This window comes from Telopea speciosissima, chromosome 10 (assembly GCF_018873765.1).
Source record: "Telopea speciosissima isolate NSW1024214 ecotype Mountain lineage chromosome 10, Tspe_v1, whole genome shotgun sequence".
Classification (NCBI taxonomy): domain Eukaryota; kingdom Viridiplantae; phylum Streptophyta; class Magnoliopsida; order Proteales; family Proteaceae; genus Telopea; species Telopea speciosissima.
Window position 1 is genome coordinate 5,512,501 of NC_057925.1, and position 14,330 is coordinate 5,526,830.

At 39.6% G+C, this 14,330-nt stretch overlaps 1 protein-coding gene across 1 annotated transcript in view; it reads right to left on the reverse strand.

Moving 5' to 3' along the window:
- Window positions 1-7,065: 7,065 nt before the first annotated feature.
- Window positions 7,066-14,330, reverse strand: part of LOC122642316 (putative disease resistance protein RGA4) — a 38,923-nt gene continuing 31,658 nt past the window's right edge. Inside the window, exons 3-4 of the mRNA XM_043835754.1 lie at window positions 9,836-11,019; window positions 7,066-9,440 (exon numbers count right to left, since the gene is read on the reverse strand). Coding sequence (XP_043691689.1) covers window positions 7,066-9,440; window positions 9,836-10,745 — 3,285 coding nt within the window. The 5' untranslated portion in view covers window positions 10,746-11,019. The remainder of the gene's footprint in view (window positions 9,441-9,835; window positions 11,020-14,330) is intronic.

Genomic DNA, 14,330 nt, shown 5'->3' on the forward strand with positions numbered 1-14,330 from the left:
TTTTTTTTTCAACCTCTCTTTTGTTCCTTTTTTTCCCAAGAGTTAATCCTTAATTTACTGCCTGCGTTGTCTTCAACTCCATAGTCACTTTTAAGGCAAGATTATTCTTTTCGTCTTCATCATGAGAAAAAGGCCAAAACCTTAACTAGCCATATAATTGTGTGGGATACTAGGATATGATCACCTTCTTATTCAAAAAGAAAAAATGTTGATAACAGTTTAACTGTACTAAAATGGACAACAGTGAACAGTTCCCACGTTCTACTATCATGAGTATCAAGAGTAACTCAGATACTTGAGACCTATGAAGAACGGGAACAATTATCGTCTACGGTTCCCTGACCGGTGCGGTTCCCTAGTTCCTAGCACAAGAGGGGGGTGGGACCCACCCGGAGCACCTGACCGAACAGTCTGCCCAGGTGGGGTCCACCCTCCTCTTGTGAGAGGAACTAGGGAACCGGTTAGGGAACTGTACAGGAAAAAAATTCTGAAGAACGGATATCAAAAATACCTCGGCGGATGCAGATACAAACACGAATCAAATACATATTTCAAATATGAATTCCCCTAAATGGATACAAACACGAATCAAATATGAATTCCCCTAACCGGAGATCTACTTGGCAGTGTATCCTATGCACTCTCACAAGGCACAGTGAGATGATGCCTCTGCTCCCTGGGTAGATACCCAGGCGTGCTCACCCATTGGCCCAAACGCTTGTGTAGAGATCATGCGACCAAGTAGAGATCTCTTGCTTATTACTTATTTATGTGTTCACATTCTCAAGGCCACCAATATCAAGCTTTGAAGGCATTTCTTTTCCCTGCACTTCCCTGCACTCCCTATCACTGCTCCTCTCAGTCTCTCTCACGTTCAGCATCCCCAACATGGTCACTGCAGTGTCTCTCTCAGAATGTGCAGCTCCTAGGCCCTTTCTTAGAATTCAACCTCCTCTTCAGAATCAATTGTCATTTCTTTTTGTTTGGAGGGGTGTTCTTGCTATTGTTGATGTAGTCAGCACATGGTTGACAAATGGGCTTGCCAGCTTTCCAATGTTGCTACAGTAAGCACGATGAAGGATTAAATTGTAATCGTTAAAATATTATCAGAATATAGAAACAAAGAAAACCTGATGGAGGTACTTACCAAGATGTCTTCTGGTCTTGCAAGTAGGGTGGTTAAACCATGTCTTAACATAATTCTGCCAGTGTTTTCTAAAGTGCCCATTAGGCACAACATTGTTATGCTTAACCATGACTTACCTAAAAAATAGCAGCAAGAGTGAGTGTATAATTCCGGTGTGAAACCCTTGGTCTTTTTTGCTTCTCTTGGAAGTTAATTCAGTCGAAGGATTAACCAAAAAGAAAAAAAAAATCGAAGGACCAAATGAAGTCAATCAACATGTATGCAATTCTTATCAGATTCAGCTACTCTTGTTCAAAATGATGCCAATTTACTAGGATTAGAGCATCAAACTACCAGTGGAAAAGAACCATTCTCTAAACGCTTAATTTCAAGAATAAAAAACATAAACCGAACAAAAATTCTGGTTACATGCACATTTATAAGCCATAACTAGGCTACCTTATTCCAAATCCTCGACGAACTCCAGGGACTCTTAAAAGACATCCGGCATTGGTCTGAGGGCAATGGGCCCAACTACAAGTGTAAAAAACATTGTAGAGAAGTGAAAACAGAATATAGTTAGTTAAATTGTTGCAAACTTTATAAACATCAATATAGGTTGAATAAGGAGAGGAGGGACTGACAGTCTTAAGATTTGACCATGAAACCATTATGAAGGAGAACAGTTCTCTTATCAATACACAAAACCACAATCAGGTTGAAAAGAAAGTCTGACCTATTAAACTACAGTTTCCCATTTTCTGAAGAGTGAACTTTTCTGGAATTAAGAAGAGAAGCACAAGGGGCATTTGGATGGGGTGTGACCCAGATGAGCACGATAAGATACAAGAACAAAGAGAGAGATTCCAAGACTTTGGTTTTAAGTAATGGCTCCTTTCCATGAATTGGGCTTACAGTACTATTGAAAATTCTAAGGTTTGAGAGTGCCTCCGGACCAGCATGGTGGTTTTTCATCAGATAATTAGATCTTGGTCCTCATGTGTAGTATGAATTTTTGTGCATTTTTTAAAAGACAGATAGATTGAAACCCAAGTGTGACAATACATTTATATTCCTGTAATAATGGTAGCGGCCAGGTTAGGCAACTTTAAACTGTCAGCTTAGTTAGATTAATCTGGAATCTGTAAAGTTTTCAATAACATAAAAATAGAACTCACTTGTTGATCTAGTTTGAGCTTTATCTTCAAGGTTGAATTCCCCAAAAGTGTCCAAAAGTGCAGCTTGACTTCTTCAGCATTTGGACAGTGGCTCCAATAACCTACAAAGCAAGAGATTGCCCAGTTACCACACAAAACCTCAGTAACAAATTACAAACAAAATACATATCCAATTTCCAGAGATTTAGCATACAATTTTTGTCGGAGTTATAGGACCTATCTCAATATTTGTGTCACCCATCTGTGCTGAAAGAGAAGGGCTTCCCATTGGAAGCTCTAACACATAATCTTGTCTATTCGTGACTTTTCCAGCTTCACCAGGTAGTTTAAAGCACCCTTCTTTTCCTCATGTACCACTTTCAAAATCATTCACTTCAAGTTTTAAAGGCTCTTCCTTACCTGCAGATTACATAGCGAACAAAAAGTAAACTTGAAGAATAGAGACCGAGCATGCTCCACACCATAAGTATTGACCGAGGATCCACAAAAATAAGCATTCAAGAACTTCATGATGGATAAATGTCACATTCTCATCAATCAAAAATGATTGGTTAGGGTCTAAATCAGTCATTGCACATATTTTTTTTTCTGGACTTTGGTTCCTTAGATAGCCAAAAAACCCTCACCAGTCAGATCAATGAGAAGACAGCATGAAACCAATGGGATGCTGATAAGTGATTATAGAAGCGATGCTAGGAAGTGCTAATTAGATGAAAATTTCCATGCTAGTAGGATCCACTAAAATAAGCATTTTAGGAAGAGCATTACATCTGAGAGAAATTCTGCTTGCATATCTGTTGTGTCATCCAGTCATGTTCTTCACATCTCATCATTCTTCTATGAAAACAAATTAAATTAAATTTACACAGGCATAGCATAACAAAAAGTGAAAAAATAGAAATCAAATTTCACCTGTTTCCTTGCTGTCGCATAATCAAATGGCTTCAATTGCAAACCCTCAGATTCGTAAGAGCTTGGACATTGTTCTTGGTATGATTTACAGACTGGAACCTGGAAGCCAAATCAGACAGGTATGGGTTCATCTTCTACTATCTTATTCCAAGGTGGACCCTATGTTAATGTCATTTTCCCAATAACCCAAAGAATCATTAGCTGTTTTTCGTACACCATTTGCTGATTCTTGGTGATCTAAATCACATACCACTGGTATAATATCTTCTAAAGTGGTTACCTCAGCTGTAGTGGCAACAGATTTAGTGCGATGAGTTTCCAAGTGTTTCTTGCATTCTTGGGCAAGTGGTATCAGCTGCGAATGGAAGGTTTACTGATGACTTGATCGGCTCCACCTTCATATCCTCCATGTCCTGAAACAGTTTATTTCAGGTTGTTAAATAATAAATTCCTTAGCAGAAATTATACATGATCCAATGAGCTCCATAACATAATTGCAGCGGGCCACCCTTGATCAAATCAATCTATGACTACAATATATAGGATGGACCAGAGCTAGGTTAATAGGTCAGGTATAAGTCATTCACCAACTCAGAAAGAAACACAGCAGGTTGAGGCTTCGAGCATACGGTCACTAAAACCTGAGATGAACCCACTTCACAGTCCAGCAAATCAGAGTTTACAACTAGGTCCATAGGTCAGGCATTAATCATTTACCAACTGAGTGCATTTTGAGGCTTTGGGCAAGCAGTCACTAAAACCTGAGATAAACCCAATCCAATAGCAAAACTCCACAAAAGAAGAGTATTCTCTCCCAACTTTCTTCTTTTTTGATTGATATTTCTCTTTCTCCCTCTCCCCACACTTTTTGAATCCTTTTGCAGGCCTTTCTAGTCAAATAGGTGCAAAATGCATAACCAAATACATATATCTAGACCTGGAAAGGAACCAACTAAAAATCTTAACCAGATGAGGTATTTTAGAATAATCACCTGTTGAACTGTTGAAAACAGTTATGAAAATGGCTGTCAAACCTTAAACTTCCTCATCAGTTGAAATAGTTCCCATTGCAAGTAATTTCCTAACAAAAAGTAGTCAAAAACTAAAACAATTTGGATCACTCAGATGATACTATTATCAACTCAGTCAGCCTGGCCTATTTTCCATCCAGCGAGGTAATGTGGTAGTAGCAGTAGCAGTGGAAAAGATCAGGAAATCACCCTATGATAAGTTGGGTCAAAGGAATGATCGGGAATGTACAATTATTTCAAGAAGGGAGCCGAGTCTTCGGGTCTCATGGATACTGAAGCGGTGATAACAGGCATTTTTTTTTTATGATGGAATATCAGCAGGACAGGAACTTCCTGATTGAATCATGTAAGACCAACAAGGCAGCCCTTCTCTCTAGTTAGTCAGATTGAGGCAAAATTTTGGTTGCATTAGCATGGGTGTTTAGGGATTAGGGTATGTAGCTTGGAATTGTAGGATCGCACGAATCACATGAAACCATGGTTAGTAGGTTGCTTCAATCCCCTTGAAGCATGAAAAGATTGGTATCTAGCTTTTATGAGCTTGAATTTCCTCAATGGAGGAAGCAGAAACTCTCTTAACGATTTACTAGGGTTTTAACAAACTGCTATTGGAAAAGAAACGTTCTCTTAACAATAAAAAAAAAAACCCTCTGATTATATGTGCATTTCTAGGCCATCAATAGGCTACCTTAATCCAAATCCTCGTCGAACTCCAAGGACTCTTAAAAAATGTCCGGCTCTTAGCCTGAGGGCAATGGGCCCAACTACAACTATAAAAATTGTTGCAAAGAAGTGAAAACAGAAAGAGAGGAGGGAGTGACAGTCTAAGGTTTGAACATGAAAACCATTATGAAAGAGAACAGTCTTCTTCTCAATAAACAAAGTCACAATATAAGTTGAAAAAGAAAATCTGAACAATAAAATTACAATTTCCCATTTTCTGAAGAATAAACTTTTCTGGAATTAAGAAGAGAAGCACAAGTAAACCACAAAGGGCATTTGGAGGGGGTGTGAACCAGATGAGCATTTTAAGATATGAGAACAAAGAGAGAGATTCCGAGACTTCGGTTGAAGCATTGGTTCCTCTCCATGGATTGGGCTTGCACTACTGAAGATCCTAAGGTTTGAGAGTACCTCCAGATCAGCTTGGTGATTTTTCATCAGATAATTAGATCTTGGTCCTCATGCATAGTATGCATCAATATTTAAAGAATCGGTATTGGGTATTGTATTGGAAGGATCATTTAAGAGATGTATCATATCGTATCAGAGAGACACAAGATACGCTAAATATGTATGGAAATTGTCAAGAAAAAAAAAAAATAAAAATGCTTAGGATATATCCAAAATACAGTTTTGAAGTATAAAACACCATAAATAAGTAATATGTAAAATAGATCATGTATAAAAAGGAGAATACAGTACGACGAGATAAGGGCATTCAATTGATTATATATATAAAATGAGGTTTCTTACATGTACTTGTACCAATTTTTTTTAAGGTATCGTCCCGGTACTGTATTGTATCGGTACCTTAAGATACATATCGGTTAGTATCAGTGGATACAAAAGGATACATTAAACTTTGGTATACATTTATATTTCTGTACTAATGGTAGCAGTCAAGTGGGGCAACTTTAAACTCAGTCTTCTGATCAAAAACCTTTAAACTCAGTCCACTTACTTTGACTAATCTGGATTCTGAAAAGTTTCCTATAACATAAAAATGGAACTCACTTTTTGATCTGGATTGAGCTTTATGTCCGAGGTTGAATTCCCTTAAAAGTGTCCAAAAGCTCTGCTTGACTTCTTCAGCATTTGGACAGTGGCTCCAGTAACCTACAAAGGAAGAGATTTCCCAGTTACCACACCAAATCTCAGCAACAAATTACAAACAAAATGTATATCCAATTTCCAGAGATTTAGCATACAATTTTTGCCGAAGTTATATGACCTATCTCAGTATTTGCGTCACCAATATGTGCTGACAGAGCAGGGCTTCCCATTGGAAGCTCTAACGCATAATCCTGCTCATTCGTGACTTTTCCAGCTTCACCAAGTAATTTAAAGCACCCTCCTTTTCCACATGTACCACTTTCAAAAGCATTCCCTTCAAGTTTCAAAGGCTCTTCCTTACCTGCAGATTGCATAGCATACAAAAATTGTTGGTCAAGTCCAAATCACTTCAAAAGTAAAATTGAAGAACAGAGAAGGAGCATGCTTCACACCATAAGCATCAAAGAAGGATCCACTAAAATAAGCATTCAAGAACTTCATGATGGATAAATGCCACATTCTCATCAATCAAATATGGTTGGTTAGGGTCTAAATCAGTCATTGCATATTTTGTTTTCTGGTCTTTGGTTCCTTAGATACCTAAAAAAAACCCTCACAAGTCAATTGATGAGAAGACAGCATGAAACACAGGAAAAAATAAAAAAAATTTCCCATTTTATTTTCTGCTCTTTGGTTACTCAAATCTAAGCAGTAATTGGAGACCCTACCTGAAACACAAATGGGATGCTGAGAAGTGATTATAGACGCGATGCTAGGCAGCACTAATTAGCTGAAAATTTCCATGCAATTGCCATGTCGCTTTGCCTCTTCATTCTTGAGCACTTTAGGATAAACATTCCACCTTGAGAGAAATTCCTATAATAATGATCTGGTATGCATGTCTGTTGCATCATCGAGTCATGTTCTTCACATCTCGCCATTCTTCTAGAAAGACAAATTAAGTTAAATTTAGACATGGCATAGCATATCATAAAGTAAAAAAATAGTAATCATACATTTCATATTGCAGAAGAAAAATACCTCAATTAGAGTGGTTAGGCTTGAATATTGTTCGTTTGCCATCTATTAATATATCAGGGATATGGGAAATCTTGGACAATTCTTCTCCTTCCTTCTCTTTGCACCGTTGTGTTAGCAATGGACAATTCTGAATAATCAATTGTTTGAGAGAGGTTCGGTCAGAGAGTCCATCATGCAGGGATTCGAGAATTGGGCAGTTCTTGATGTCCAGAGACATAAGATTGGTGGGAAGCATGCCCTTTGAAATGGAGACGAGAGTGGGACATCCACTAATGACGAGAGATTGAAGAGTGGTGAGATTACGAAAACCCCAGTAGAGGAGGGGTTCTTGATTCTTGCAATCCATGAGAGAAGAGCATTCCACAATCTTCAGGTGTTGAAGATTTGTGAGTTTGTGCAGCTCGTTGGGCAAAAAATTCAGCTTCGCACATTTTAGAATCAGTAGCTCCTGAAGCGCGGTGGGTAACCCCATGTCTGGAAAGAACTCAAGAGCAGGGCACTTTTTGATTTCTAATCTTTGGAGGGCTGTGAGGTTGTGCAGTAATCCCATTGGCAAGGACTCTAGATTCTTGCAATCTCCAATCACCAATCGTTGAAGCGCAGTAGTGGGTAACCCTGTTTCCGGGAAGGATACAACAACTGGACAACTTGTGATTTCAAGATTTTGGAGAGACGTTAGAGTATGTAGTCCCATGGGCAGGGCTTCGAAACTCCCACAATCTCTGATCACCAATCGTTGAAGCGCAGTTGGTAACCCTGTTTCCGGGAAGGACACAAGAGCAGAGCAACTTTGAATTTCAAATTCTTGGAGACAAAGTAGATTGCACATGCTTTGTGGTAGCTTCAATAGTTTGTCACAATTGGAGATGAACAAATGCTCAAGGCTTGAAGGAAGAAGCTGGAGATCAAATCCAGTACTCTCGTTCTGAAGAAAAAGAACCGTAAGCTCTCTACAACTATAGATATACAATTCTCGAAGTACTGTCATGTGGTGCATAAACCCATCAGGCAGCGATTTAAGATTTGACAAATCATTAATAAACAGCGAGGAAAGTGATGAGAAATGAGGCACCGTTTTGTTTTTGAATTCCATCCCCTTACATCTCTCCAAACTCAAAACCTTCACAGATGGAAGTTTGGGAATGTAACAAAATTCTTTGCAATTTCTCATGCGGAGTGTCTCCAAGGAAGGAAGGATGTCTGTTAATTCTCTCAAATTGGGACAATCCGCAATTGACAGATCACAGAGACGATGTAATGAGTAATCAACACCACATGTTGTTGGTATTGTTGCTGCTACTACTGCTGCTGCTGATGATGGGTGGTGAGAGTCAGACAATGTTGTTATTTGGTCACATTTCACCAAATTCAACCTTTCAATGGATGGAAGACTTGGAAGTGCCACCAATTTTGGACATTCATGAATATTGAATTGTTGTAATGATAGAAGAAGCCTAGGTAGTTCAGTCAGGTCATCACAATATTTTATTTCCAGCTTCACCAAGACAGGAAAGCAGAGACAGATCATCCTTAGCTTGTGACATCCACCTATAATCAACTCACGGAGGCAAGGGAATTGTCCTCCATCTTTTTCTTTTTCTTCTCCAACCAATTCGGGCCACTCCTCCCACTCATCCATACTTTCAATACGTAATGTCTCCAATGCTCTAAATTGATGATTATTAGCTGAAAACTCACCTGCTCCCATCCTGTTTATAGCAATATTGCAATTGTTGATGTGTAGGTATTTGAGAGAGGGCAGTTGGTTAAGATGAGGTAGAAACCTACATTTCCGACAATTAAAGAGACACACAGTCTCTAAATTAGAGAAGGAAGGATTTTCTATCCAGCTTGGGAATCGCGTACCACCATAGTTTTGAATCCATATCGCTTCAAGATTTGTAGGAGGTTGTAATCGGTCCAGTACATCCTCCTCTACTTTTTCATTTCTTTCCAAATTAGGAAAACTATCATTGCTTGCATAAGCACTCCACCGCAGTCGTAGCCCAAGAAGGTGTGTCTTGTTCTTTAAACTGTCCATCATGGCTTCTGCCTCATTATAATAGCTTACATTTACCAAATTTGAAATGTCCAGACTCCCACGGAGTTGTTGGGACAAGTTCCTCAACTCGCTACTATTTTTTGGCCCCATAATGAATGTGCTCAATGTCTGAAGACTAGTTAAGTTTCCCACTCCTAATGGCATATTATAGAAATAATCCTCTTCTGACTGTAAAGGGAGAAAAAGATGCCAAAGGTTTATGAGGTTACCCATATCTTCAGGAAACTCTCTAAGATTCCAATAGTCATTTAGGACCAGTGTTTGTAAATTGTAAAGCCTTGTAATTGAGTTAGGTAACCCCACAATAGCAGAACCTGAGAGATCAAGAAGCCTTAGATGTTTCAACTTGCCAATTGAATTAGGCAAGTCCCTCTTTTCATAATTAGGAATTGGAATTGGAATGGTATGGTGGACAAAAACTTCCTGTAGGAATAAGGAGGGCCATCTAGATGTAGAACGGTGCGTAAGCTTTCATTCATGACCACATGTTCTGTTGTGCCAACATTAAATTCAGTCCTAAGGTAGGACATGTGACGAGCTATTGTTGTAACAACTTGGGATGACTTTTCTTTCCTACAATATATTCCATCCGAAACAAATTCTGCCAAGTCATGGATCAGATCATGCATCACAAATCCTGAACCTATGTGACTAGATGACTCAAAAAATGATCTAATGTGAATTTCTTTTGATAAGTTATGGAACTCACATTCATAAGTATCCAGTGGTAGTGGCGTATGAAAAGGGGATGCCGGATGATTAGGACGACGGTTAGATAACTCGAAAAAGGACCTCATAAATAGTTCATTAAAATACTCAGCCCCTATATCTTCCACCCGTTTCTTTCCTTTTGGTTTTGGTTGAACAATACCTTCCGCCATCCATAACATGACTAAATCAATCTTGTCAAATACGTAGTCCTTGGGAAACAAAGCACAATATTGGAAGCAAATCTTCAGAAGTGGTGGAAGATGATGGTAGCTCAACATGAGCGATGGAAGGATCTTACCCTCTTTCAAATTCCATGTTTCATTTTCCAAAATATCTTCCCACTCAATGTTCTCCTTTTTATTTCGCAAGAGGCGTGCAAGTGTCTTCACAGCCAAAGGCAAACCCTTACATTTCTTCACAATTTTTTCTCCAAAAACTTTCATCTTTCGCTTTGCGTCACATGAATCACCATCCATGAATGCGTGCTTTCTAACCAAATCTAAACAATCATCATTTGATAGACCTTTTAGATCATGATCGTTCTCTACAATGCGCACCATTGATGCAACGTATTTGTTCCTTGTTGTAACCAATATCTTGCTTCCTGGTTTGCCGAATGCAAAAGGAGTGGTTAAGGCATCCCATATCTCGTCATCCTTATTCCACATGTCATCAAGAACCAATAAGAATCTTTTTTTTTGCAATGCTTCTATAAGTTTTGACTGTAGCACATCTAGTGAATTAGAAGAAGGGGATGTCCTAGTTGCAGACTCGAGAATTTCTTTTGTTAACCTCACCACATCAAAGTCTTCTGATACACATACCCAAATTTTTAGCTGAAAATACTTCTCAATTGTGGTCTCATTATAAACAAGTTGAGCAAGGGTCGTCTTTCCAGCTCCACCCATACCAACTATGGGTAGCACCGAGAAATTTTTATCATTATTGTCACTGGAACTTGCAGTTTCGTTTGATTGCAACCATTTAACAATCTCCCACTTATCATCGTCTCTGCCAAAAATGTCAGATTTAATCACTCAAGAACTCGTTGGTGGCCTTTCACTGAATACCCTGGGCCTTGAGGATGCAGATCCCATGGTTGAGTTCATTAAACCTAGAGCATCACCTTCTTGTATTACACTTTTTAACTTCTCATTGATATCCCTTACTTTTGATCCAAACCTTTTAATTCTCTGTAGCTCTTCCCTGATATCCACAGATTTTGAACCAGACTGCGGGAAAGAAAAAAAAAAAAAAAAAAACAAGAACACAGAAGCAGTACTACTTTCACATATGGAGTGAGAGGAAAATGGTTTAAACAACAATAAAAAGCAAAAAAAAAAAAAAAAAAAAAAAGAGAGGAAAAGATTTGAGTACCTGTTGGGTTTGTTGAGAGTGGATCTGATATTCAGATTCCAATTTGAGCATTTTTAACCTCTCGTTGACATCCCCTCCATCTGATCCAAGCCTATCATTTCCCTGCAACAGCAGCATTTAGCGATGTTATAACAATATAAACCTTAAGCCTAATACCTTTTATTCCTTTTTAAGGTTTCATTGATGCCCTTTAACCATATATTATCCGATATAGATTCCCTTCCATTCTTGGACTCTCCACATCTCCTCTCACATGCGATATGGATGGGATTCCTTATAGAAACCCTTTTTCTCTTATATGTAAAGTATATATTTTATGTAATCTCTTTTCTTCTCTTAACTTGTATAGTTTGATTAGGATTCTATCATGTAATCTTCTATATAATCTCCTTTGGAGAATTGATCTCAATCAAGGAAAATATTTTACATTAACATGGTATATAGAGCCTCCTAAACTCCAACTAGTTCCCTTTTTTTTTTTTCCACCACCAGTCCTGGCTTCTCCTCTTTCAATGGGTGACAACACCATCACCATCGGTGCTGGTCTTCTCACTACTATACAGCCCTCCACTGCTCCCTCTTCTTCTCCCTCTTTTCCTAATGTACATCACTACATATCCATCAAACTTACTTCTAAAAACTCTCTCTTCTAGCAAACTCAGATTGAACCGTTTCTTGATGGTCAAAACCTTTTCGGGTGCCTCAATGGAACCACTCCCTGCCCTGCTGATCCCATTGGGGCTGCACAACGGCGTCGCCAAAATTCTATCATCCACTCTCTTCTCATTGCTTCTCTAACTGAAGAAGTTTTCCCACTGGTTAATGGTAAGAAAACAATCTGTGATATCTGACAAACACTCTTCACAACGTACCCCTCTCCTTCTGAAAGCCGTATAATGTCTCTCAACATGGCTCTTCAAGACTTACAACAAAAACTTGAAGAGCCCGTTTCTCAGTTCTTACAGTGTGCCAAGTCTATCACGGCGGAACTCAATGCTCTCGGCCAAGAATTGTGTCCAAGTGCATTTAATCTTCATATATTTCGTGGTTTGAAATCGGACTTTCGTGACATGGTCTCTTCCTTGCTCACTCGCACAAATCCAATATCATATGATGACCTTCATGCGATGCTTCTCAGTCATGAATTTCTTCATGGCACTTTGATGATAAAACTCACAATTTCTGATGCACCTGCACCTGTTGGCTCTCCTTCAGTCAGTATGGCTCTGTGATCCAACTCCTCTTTTGATTCTACCTCCTCCTCCACTCGTGGTGGACGTGGTGGCTGTGGAGGTCGCGGCTGTGGTGGTTGTGAGCGTGGCGGCCCCATTGGTTTCCAATTTGGCCCTTCTTATGGACGTTTTTGGTACTCAATTTGCCGCTGCTCAAACCACTCGACTGATTGATGCTACTACCGCCAACAGCCTGGTAACCCAAATACCCCTTCCATTTCATATTATCCCCTACCTATCCACCTACCGTCCACAACACTTACCCTACCTCCAACTCTCACTATGGCTACCCTAACCCTCCTCTATTACCAACCCCACACCCTTTCACCACTCTCCCCTGGTATCCTGACACGGGTGCTTCTCACCATGTCACACTTGACCTCCAATCTCTCTCCCAATTTGAAGAATACAATGGCATCGTTGCCTAGGACATTTGCACTAGCGTCTTCTCCGTCATATGCTGAATATTAGTGGTTTACCCTATGTTTCGTGCCGTCTTAGTGATCTTTGTACGACTTGCCAACTAGGCAAAGCCAGTCATTTAACTTTACCAGTTACTGCTAGTCGTAGTTTGTTTCCTCTTGATCTTGTTTTTAGTGATGTTTGGGGCCCCGCCCCCACCCCATCTTTATCTGGTCATCGGTTTTATGTAATCTTTGTGGACAATAATACCAAATTTATTTGGTTTTACCCCCTTGTGCGTAAGTCTGATGTGTTTAATATTTTTCTTCAATTCCAAAAGCTTGTTGATCGTCATTTTGGGCTTAAACTTAAGGCAATCCAAACTGACTGGGGTGGGGAATTTCGCACTCTTCTTGCTTTCTTTCAAAAAGTTGGTATTTCTCATAATATTTCTTCTCCTCATACTCATGAGCAACAAGGGGCGGTTGAACGTCGTCATTGCCATAGCGTTGACATTGGTGTATCCCTTCTTGCTCATGGGTCTGTTCCCCAACATTACTGGACTTTTGCTTTTGAAACGGCAATATACTTAATTAATTGAATGCCGTCCTTTGTCTCAAATGGTGTTTTTCCTTTTCAACTAATTTTCCATAAATCCCGGATTATTCTTTTCTTAGAGTTTTTGGGTGTTTGTGTTTTCCATACCCACAACCATATAATCAGCATAAGTTGGATTTTCGCTCTCTTTCGTGTGTGTTCCTAGGCTACAGCCCTTCTCATACTAGCTATCGTTGTTTGCATATTCCCCACTAATTGTTATTATATTGGTCATCATGTTCGCTTTGACAAAACTCAATTTTCTTTTTCTCGATCTATCATGGGTTCTCCACTTTCGTCTCCTTTAATTTTGCCTATTCCTTGGGCTGGTTCCCCCATTTAAGTTCCCTCTTCACCTCACTCCCACCCCCTGGTTCGCCCTTACCAGCATCAATTGTCGTTGTGCCACCAGCCAACCCCTCCTCTACCCATTCCCCGATACCCTTGGGAGATGTTTTACCCTCCCCTACACCAACCCCAAATTCCCCTCCTCGAATCATACCTTCTCCTCCACCCAAAACCAGATCCCTTCATGACATACACTCAACAACCTCTGCTGCCTCTTCGTTTTTTGCCCCCAACCCGGCCTTCACTCACCCAATGCGCCTTCGGCCTCACCCTCATGCTTTAACTGCTACTAATGATTTGGTTGAGCCTACTTGTGTTTCCCAAGCTTTGAAAAGTCCAGAATGGCGTGTTGCAATGGCGGATGAATTTAATGCTTTGGTTCGTAACGGGACATGGTCTTTGGTTCCCAGGTTACCTACTATGAATCTAATTGGTTGCAAATGGATGTATCGCATCAAGCGCACCGCTGATGGTACTCTTGAGCACTATGAGGTGTGTTTGGTTGTGAAAAGATTTCACGATCAACATGGCCTAGAT